Source organism: Myripristis murdjan, chromosome 9 (genome assembly GCF_902150065.1).
Source record: "Myripristis murdjan chromosome 9, fMyrMur1.1, whole genome shotgun sequence".
Lineage (NCBI taxonomy): Eukaryota > Metazoa > Chordata > Actinopteri > Holocentriformes > Holocentridae > Myripristis > Myripristis murdjan.
The window spans coordinates 13,866,812-13,876,061 of NC_043988.1; the positions used below are offsets into that span (position 1 = coordinate 13,866,812).

The window sequence follows — 9,250 nt, forward strand, 5'->3', positions numbered from 1 at the left end:
CCCTCTTTGCCCACTGATTAAGTTGGAATTAAATGTTCTTAGTTTCTCAGAAAAGAGTAATTTCTTATCTCTTCTCATCCCTCCTTTGGGCAAGATCTGCCCAGACTTTAATACAAAAGAAACCATTTGCATGTCATTTTCGCATTCAATCTTAGAGAGTTAAAGGGCTTATCCCTTACAGGAGGGAACTGTCATGAAAAAGAACAGATCTAGTACAAATGAAATAATAAAGGAACCTACAATACATATCATCTATACATCTAATGCATAGCGCGCTGGCTGCCGCATGACAGAATAGTTACCTCAAACATCCTCACGCTTTTTCACTTAGAGGTAAAATATAGGGAGCTCCCTCCTTGCTATGGCGGAGCGTGCAGTGTCATCAGTGCTACAAGACGCCATTGCCTTTAACATGTTCCATTGTGTGGATAATGCTTTCAGACCATTTCAATAGATTGCTGGGGTACCGTTTTAGCTGACTGTGCAGGATGAGGGATGAGGCCGGGAGCTGAGGAGGCGTCTTGAAAAATAACACAAAATGCAGCATCTCCTCTCTGCAGTCAAGGGGAACAGCAGATAAACTACCATAGATGGAGCGTTCGTACTCTTCGACACACTGGGGAGGAGAATATACACAGAAAATACTCCCTGTACAAAGTATATGTATATGCCGCATGCTAGACTAAACTACACATACATTATATTCCAACCCCCACATGACCACCCTCTCCATCGCCATGTCTCTTTTGCCCTTTTTTCATTCTGTTTCTTCAGGAAAGAATGATAGGATTCTCTTACCCACATTCATTTTTCATACCGAACGACAAACTGAAACGCATTCCAAAGAAAGCCCATTTATTAGGCAATTCATTTTTTACCCACACGCCTTCCCCACTCTGCCCTGACAGGTAAAAGCAACAGGATAGTCAAACGGATAGCTGGAAAATTTTAACTCTTGGTCACATGTGTGCTGAAGGTATGCCGCCCCTCGCCTCCAATAAAACACTGCCAGTGAAACGGACTATATATTCAAATGATTGCCCAAACTTAGTCTTCTCCTCTGTCTTCCTCCCTTGTCCTGCCTTCTCCCCTGTCCTTTACTCCATCTGTCCCTGCAGGTAGGGCAACGCAGGCTATGCCCAGGGGTTAAAGGAAAACTTATCCAGAGTCATTAAAAAATGGAATTGCTGTCGGCAATGAGCTTAATCACTCAGTGGAACATTTGGGTGCAGTAAAACATCCTCTGTGGAGGCCCTCCAGCCGACTAGTTTGATTTATGACTTTATTCCCCCATCTTACAGCGTCTGTAGGGGGATCGCTAGCTATAGCCGACCCTGACAAACAGATGCGTAACATCACATGTCTCAGCAGTACTTCACTAGCTCTTCTCTGCTAACAGTACAGTTGTTAGGCTTCAGCGGTATGCTTTGTTCGCCCCATGCTTTCTATTTTTCAGCAACAGCCCAAACCGTGAGCGTTTAACAGAATGAGAAACGCAAGGAATGCCTTTGTGCTTGTGAATGCATGTATGTGTGTGCGCGCGTGCACAACTCTGTGTAGGTGGACATAGGGTGTGACAGACAGATCTGTGTGGGCGTGTTTGGGGAGTGCTAAGGACCGTGTGTGTCCATCCAATTATGTATGTGTGTTGCAACCATCCCATTTGTCCTTTTTGTGGAGGGGGAAAATGCCATTTCTCCTTTGTTTGGGAACATTTTGAATTTGATCAGTCACATAAATCTATTCAAAGTCATCTCTGTACGCTGACCTTATAATGGAGGTGGTTGCCAAGCAATTACATGCTTTGCCTTCTCTCTGGCTGAACAAAGAGAAACAAGCCTCGTGTTTTAAACGGATGAGCAGTGAAAAGGTACTCAGCACCTATTTTACCATATCTAGCAGAAAAGCTGACTGAACAGGGATTTATCACATTTTTGCAGAGACTCACACATGCACTTAGACACAAAATTACACACATACATACATCTGCAGGCAGGCGAGCAGTCGTACACATGCACAGACTGCTGGCCTCTGTTTGAGCTGATTTATTTGCTGCTTTTAAAAGATTCCATTTCCAAGTGTGCAACTGCTTGATACTTACTGGTAAACAAATTGGGACTCATCAACTCGAGTGCAGACATTACGCCACTATTTGGTCAGCTTGTTGCAAATTGATTGAAAACGGTTGTTGCGGCATAAAAGGTTTTTGTGACAACTCAAGGACATGAACCAAAGTTGTTTGTGTTTGACAAACATATTCATCATGTCTCCACAGGACTCTCATGGAGGGATAATTACTAGTTTCCAAATTAATACCGTAAACATGTTAGCAATGCTAAAAGTAAGATGCAGTTAAGAACATTAAAATTATAAGGCTGCGCTGCTATTTTATAAGATAGTTAAATCTTGTGCAACCTCCCAAGTGGCAAATTTCACAAACAAAACTCAGATTGCTTTTTCGGTGTGTACCTCTCAAGCTTACTGACAAAGCAAAAGGACTCGCCACACACTTTTTACTCCTTCCTTCCTCCACCCCACTCCAGCTTCCATCATTCCCTCTGTTGCCAAAGATTGGGCAGGGGACCAAGAAGTTGACTTAGAGCTGTCTGTCTGCGAGCTGGCTTCTTGCGAAGACAGCAGTCAAAAAAACAAATGACTGTATATCTCTGTCCCTGCAGGAAATGCCATTCAGGCCTTTGGTTATGGGACAGACAACATGCAAAACAAAGATGAGTCTGTCCCAGGCCCCTCAGCAACAGTGAAGGCGGGGCTGGACGGGTCGACAAGCACCTCAGAACCTTCCTATATCCCCAATGACATCCAGCCAGGGGACGAAGCACAAGGCAAGGTAATGGATTTGATTCAGTAGTTTCATTGTGAGATTTTACTGACCATTGCAAATGATAAATTTAGGCACCATCAGTTGTTTTTACTTCTATTTTTGTCCCTATGCATGTTTGTCGAGCAGGTAGGCTTGTTGAGCTGAAAGTGTATAGAGTTTTTGCAGGAATTTATCGAATCACATGTAATTCTCAGCGTTGTGTAACGTTCAGACAGCAAGGAATTATTTTCTGCTGCCCAAATAAATACATACATTTCCAATACAATTTCCAGCAAAATCTCTGCATAAATTAGCGAAAATGTACCAATTACAGTAAGAATCACAACACTCCTCCACTCAGCTTTCATAAAAGGCAGATTTTGTACAGTGGCAAAATCACAAGGCTCACAACGCTACCCCATTCACATTCACATCACATTCAATCTCTATGCTTGTTAAAGCAATTGGCACATCGGAACAGACTTTTTGTGATAAGACAGTTTATGCTACACCCAAGATGATGACATTTGGTTGAAATATTATATTTTTCTCTGTCACAATGAAATAGTGAAAGAGATGTGGGGGCGGGTGGGGTGGGGTGGTAGGGGGGTTAATCTGGATTAGAGGTTCTAAAATACTGGCCCAGGGCCTGTTTTGTGCAGAATGCAGTCTACTCTGAAGACTGCAGTCAACTCTGCTATGGGTTCACTGTCTGGAGCAGAGAAAACATCAGTCTTCCTGTGCAGCAAGCATGCATGTGTGTTTTTCTTTTAATAGAACTGTACTTTGTTTTCTGCACAAATAAAATGTGAAGATGACAGAATCATGTTGTATACCCTGGACTCCCTCACTCTGTCTCTCTGTCTGTCTCTCTTTCTCTCTCCATGTTTCTCTTGAACAGGTCACACATATTTCATTCTTCGCGCAGGGCTGAAGAGAGTTTTTTTTTTTTATCTAATAGCTGTTGAGTTTGATTAGATTTCACAATGAAATATTGTGCTGTTTTACAGATATATTGTAAATGTGCTGTGCAGCCTTCTGGTATAAGACTAATGATGTTTTTCACCTTTTCAGGAGACCCAGTTACCAAGCTTGGCTGAATTAGATGTAGAATAAAAGCACACTTTGTAGAGCTGCTGTTGCTGCTGTTGAAGTTACTGTTAATGTCATTTTTCAGTGACGACTACGAACTTATAGCCATGATTCAGTGTTTATGAATGCAACTCCACACTGAATGAATGACTCCCATTAAGACATCTATTCTGAGTAATTCCATGGGCCTTCACAGTCATTAAATGGTCACCCTGCACCCCAGTCATGTACTATTGTCCTTTACACAGAGACCCTCATTGTGGAGAAGACAGCAAATTAAAACTTTAAAAATGTTGCGAAGGAGAGAATTAATGAACAAGCGCCGCTGATAACAATAACAGTGTGTATGTTTGAGCGAGGTGCTGCAGAGAAAAAGGGAGAGAGAACGGTGGGGAGGGAATGAGCGGTGGAATTGCTTCCTCCAAAGATTCTGTGTGTATGTCAGTATTGATGCACCGCTCTGTGCCTGTCTCACTGCAGCATGGTGTTTAATTTATTGTAAAAATGGTAATTAGGAAACAATAAGACGTGTGATTACTCAAGCAGGAAGTTTATAATTAGAGAGGGAGCTGGTGGGGACATTTTGGGCGGCCCTACATTCTCAGGCAACTATGCCTGGCAATTAAAACTTGTCAAACTTCCATGGCAGATAAATTGGGGGAGGGTTGTTATGGTATGAGTCCTCTTGGCAGAAGACTGACTGTCCAAGACTGTAAATCTCATGATGGCCAGTGAGAGCCCCACACTAACACACACACACACACATACACACACACACACACACACACACACACAGACCCTCACAAGGACATGGATACATACGCATACATATGTATGTTCTCAACAATCTGGGGAACAGACAGTTGATAAATTAGGTTTGTGGACATACTTTGGTTGTGATTTATGGCTAGACAGATGGAAGAATGTTTGGATGGATGGACTGATAGATGGGTGGTTAGACGGAAGGCTGAGCTCCCATGGCACTGGAGGATCACCCATAATCTGAAGCATGGTTAGTCTAAGAACGGCAACTAAGGCACAATCTGCTGTCTGAGGCTAAATCTATTCTCTTTGACTGCACTCCGATAGGCTATATAATAGTTTCAGCTAATTTATATGCATAATTATTCAAAATGTCACCGCCAGTGGTTGTGGGTTTTATCCCCCGCTCTGTAAGTAAACATGTGGGCTAAAGTTGCGTCCTATGAGTATTGTAAGTCCGAGGGGCAGCCATGATAAGTCCTGTTTTGTTTATAGAGGAAGATCAAGGATTGTTTTTTCCACATGCCATTGTGTTTCGGCAAAGTTTGACTAAGGAAATTGCAAACTCGCAGTGATGTCTTTGCAGTATTCCCAGGGTTGGTGTTGGTCACACAGATGAAATGGGTTTTGTGTATCATATAGTTCTGGCGATCCTGATTTGAATTTTAATGTCCTCTTTTAAGTGATTTTTAAACAAAACAGATTCACAGGAATAGCATCTCTGTTAGTTTTTGCTACATTTCAAAGATTATATAATGTAAACCAAGCATTTTAAGTGAAATCCACCCCCACCCCCCACTGAGAAGCTAATGCTGCCTGTGTTCCCATGTAGCACTGCTGTGTGTTGATTTTCAGCTCAATTGAATGTAATTGATTGTGGACAAAAAGTACCTAACCCGGGGTTACTCAATAACTAGCCTTGGGAAATGCAGCTCTGCTGTACTGTAGGTTTGACAATGTATTGATCAATGCTGAAAGTACTTGCTGTCTAGTTGTCTGGTTACCTGCTCAATGCCAAGTGGGATATTCACTTTAACACCTAGTTGTATATTGTCCCTCCTCTCTCTCACCTCTTTCTCTCCCTCACTCTCTGTGCATGAGCTGGTGTGAGAGTGAGTTCGTGTTTGACATTGTAGTCACGCGGGATGCATATGTATGCATGTGTTTGTGCTTGTAGCCATGCGCACACACACACACGCGCGTGCGTGCGCGGGCGCCTGAGTGTATGTGTGGATATTGGCTGCAGCTCGAGATCTGGACTCATGTCAACAGGCTGCTGCCACACATCACTGCCCTTGCTAATTAATTGGCTTTTAGTCGCGGATGTGTTTGGTGCATTGTCAAGCTACCCATAGCTTTTTTGGCAACTGTCATTTAACCATTTCTCTGTAGAATGACGCTGTGAAAATACAAGCCAGGTACTATGATAACTGCAGTCATTTGGGATCCTCCCTCCTCCTCTGTCTCTGTCTTGCCCTTCGTCTTACTCACCCCCCCCCCCCCCCCATCCTCGATCCCTCTCTCTCTCTCACACACACATTCTCCCTTTTGCTTTCTCTCTTTGTCTCTGGAAAAAATATGCCTGTCCTGTTAATATAATTCAACACCATTTTCTCGTTTCATTATTTATTTCCTTGTTTAGGTGTATTGCCTTGTTCAGTTGGAAGATGAGGTGCTAGTAGATAACATCTGACTAGATGTTTCTTCTCTGTACAGGGAAATGGACCAAAGTGCAATCTCTCCAAAGGTTACATTTGTGGAGATGAGGTAAGGGAATGGTGGAGGAGGAGGAGAAAATGTTTCATGTTCCTTATGATGTGCCTCTGTATTGCGGCGCTGGACTGAAAATGGTGCCTCTGCAAATTGAGTGAGACTACTCTTACTTGGAGGCAAATGGTTATGCTTTGTGCTACAAGAATCAGAGAAAATTGAAAAAGTATTCAAAATGCTAACAGTTTTGTGGAAAAGCACATAATAAGGCTATTGTAGTGTGGCCATAACAGTGCAACTCTCTAGGACATGGACTTTAATATCTAGAATGATGTGCTCCCACTGCTCTCTGCCATAATGCGAACACTACATGGCTCCGTTTGGCAGTTTGCACACAGTGCAAAAAAGTTTGTTTTCTCCTGTAAATAGAAATATTGTAGTGTTTTCATAATCATGGTACCATCCCAAACCACATACAAACAGTCTTGTAACTGTGTTGTATGGACTGCATTTGCTATACTTTATGAAATATTGAAAGAAAAAAAAAAAAAGCAGTCACCGCTGGCTTCAGTAGTGTGTATCTGGCTTCATAGTATATTTTTCTTGTAAATAAAGTCTGTAATGATAGCTTTAAAAACTGTTTAGAGACTCGCTGGCACAACCTAAAAGAGTTTGAGGAAAAAAGAAAAAAAAAACTCCTCGCAAGGAGCTTTCCTTTGTTGCCAACTTGTTTAAGAAGCAAAGAGCATACTAAGCAGCAGGGACTTGAAATATACTTCACATATCAAAACATTTGGTAGATCAAACAATTTATGTTCTTGCCGAAGCGGGTCTGCCATAGATACATGTAATTTCTCTCGCTCTCCCTCTCTCTCTGACTACCTCTGACTTGCGCTTTCTCATTTTCTCCTTCTCTCTAACCCTGCTCTGTCTTTCCTCCCTCCTCCCCCTCCTCCTCTCTCCTCTCGCCTCTCTCCTCATCAAATGCCAGAGCAGCAAAGCAGCACGAGTGTTTGAGTCATGGCTAACCTTTACACATCTCCCTCTCCCTGTGTTGTCCCTCTATCTGCCCAGCCTGTCGTGGAACCCAGCAGTGGTTATGGTGGCCTGAGCAGACCCCAGGGCCAAGAGGATCACTCAGCCTGTCTGCGTGCCAGCGTCTGGGCTCTGGTTCCCGGCCTGGGTCTGGCCCTGGTCCTGGCCCAGCATGCCTTATAGAAGCGCCAGGAGGAGAGAAAAAAAGAGGTCATCCACCCACAAGCTGATCCCAAAAGCAGAAGGTGTTATTTCTGGGGCTGATATTAAGAAGGCTAAATCTCTGGGCAGTTGTCATAAATGGCATTTATGAAAGAAGAAAACAAAAAGGAAGGAAGAGGGGGCGAAATACCATCGGAAATTCTCAAAACTGTGAAATTTGTCGTTTATTTAATGTATTGTTAGGGCATTTTTTCAGGACCGCGATGGAGCGAATGGCTTTAAAAGGACCCCTGCTGCGAGAAGCCTGGAAGGACGTTTTTTTTTTTTTTTTTTTGTGGGACTGATTCTCCCTCTGACTGAGACACAAACCTGGAGGACTCAAGCTGATCATGTCAAAGACTTGTGCACTTTTCCCATGAAGGTGGGGAGGGGGGTCGGGTAGAGGGGAAATGAATAACGTAATTAAAAGAAGGCAGGATTGACAGCACAGAAATTGTTGTAGAGAAAATGAGCTGGAGGAATGGAGTGTGAGTGAGAGAGAAAGAGCGCGAGAAAGACATATTTCTGCTATCAGTCACACTTTTTTTGTCTTGAATTGGTTCTTGGCTTAATCTTCTCTTGGATGAGCAGACCACAAATTTGGGGGCGGGGGAATGGGGGATGATTACATTCTGTCTCTTCAACACTAGTGTAAACTCTAAACTGTAAAGCCTACTCAGTGTTCTAAGTGTTGGTATAGTATCCGTGACCATAATCAATCTACCGTACCGCTCTTTCATTTGGGTGCTACAATATATTTTTTCAGCAGAAGACAAAATGAACTAAAGGCGGCGATGTTAAACAGTTAATGGTTCTTCGGTCATTTGAGATGTTGTTGTTGATGATAGTGGGTGTGAGCCTTACGTCCACCCGCACACGTGTATATTCCTGTCTCTATGTATATAAACAAAACTGTTTTCTTTCATTCAACCCGATGTTATCTACAATACCTTGAATGGACATTACTGTGCATTACGACGGATCTGTCTTGAGTATGAAAAAAAAAAATGGATTTGGTACTAATGGAAAGCCTTCATTATCTGCGTTTATATTTGTCTATAAAGGTTTGATCACAAAGAATGTATACAGGGATGAAATTAAACGAGCTGTAATTGCTTGGAAAGCCATAACCTGTGTGTGAGTATCATACTGCGTGGTCACTGAGTGTGTGTAGACTGTTTTCACTGTGTTTGTATGCATGTTTATGTAACGCAAAGAAATAGTTTTCAGCTATCGGTTTATATTACCAGTGTGGGTTTCACTCTGCCCCCTCACAGCGCTGAGGTTATGATGCACAGTGTAATTAACTGGAGGTTTTGCTGGAGTGCTTATACTCATGGACCTGACCTGGAGAACTTCCAGCCCTGTTGCTCCACATGTGATAGAATATTTATAAAGGTCCCATATTATACGAATTCAAATTCACCTCTTTTGTTTTATACATACTTGATCAAAGATCTGTCACGAGGACATTTTTTTAAAAAATTCACAGGCAGTTTCAGACTAATTTCTGCAAAGAAAAAAAAAAAGCACAACTGGACGTGGTCTTTTGTTGGCTTCTCTCTCTAAAGAACCACTAAATGCCTTACAATTAGGCTGGTTTGCCGTATTTAAACGGACTAACCCACT

General features: G+C 42.6%; 1 protein-coding gene across 1 annotated transcript in view; it reads left to right on the forward strand.

The window, feature by feature from the left end:
• The window catches only part of LOC115364662 (GDNF family receptor alpha-2-like), a 49,326-nt gene extending 40,575 nt beyond the window's left edge, over positions 1 to 8,751 (forward strand). The window contains exons 7-9 of the mRNA XM_030059190.1: positions 2,679 to 2,848; positions 6,392 to 6,442; positions 7,460 to 8,751. Coding sequence (XP_029915050.1) covers positions 2,679 to 2,848; positions 6,392 to 6,442; positions 7,460 to 7,603 — 365 coding nt within the window. The 3' untranslated portion in view covers positions 7,604 to 8,751. The remainder of the gene's footprint in view (positions 1 to 2,678; positions 2,849 to 6,391; positions 6,443 to 7,459) is intronic.
• The last annotated feature ends 499 nt before the right edge of the window (positions 8,752 to 9,250 follow it).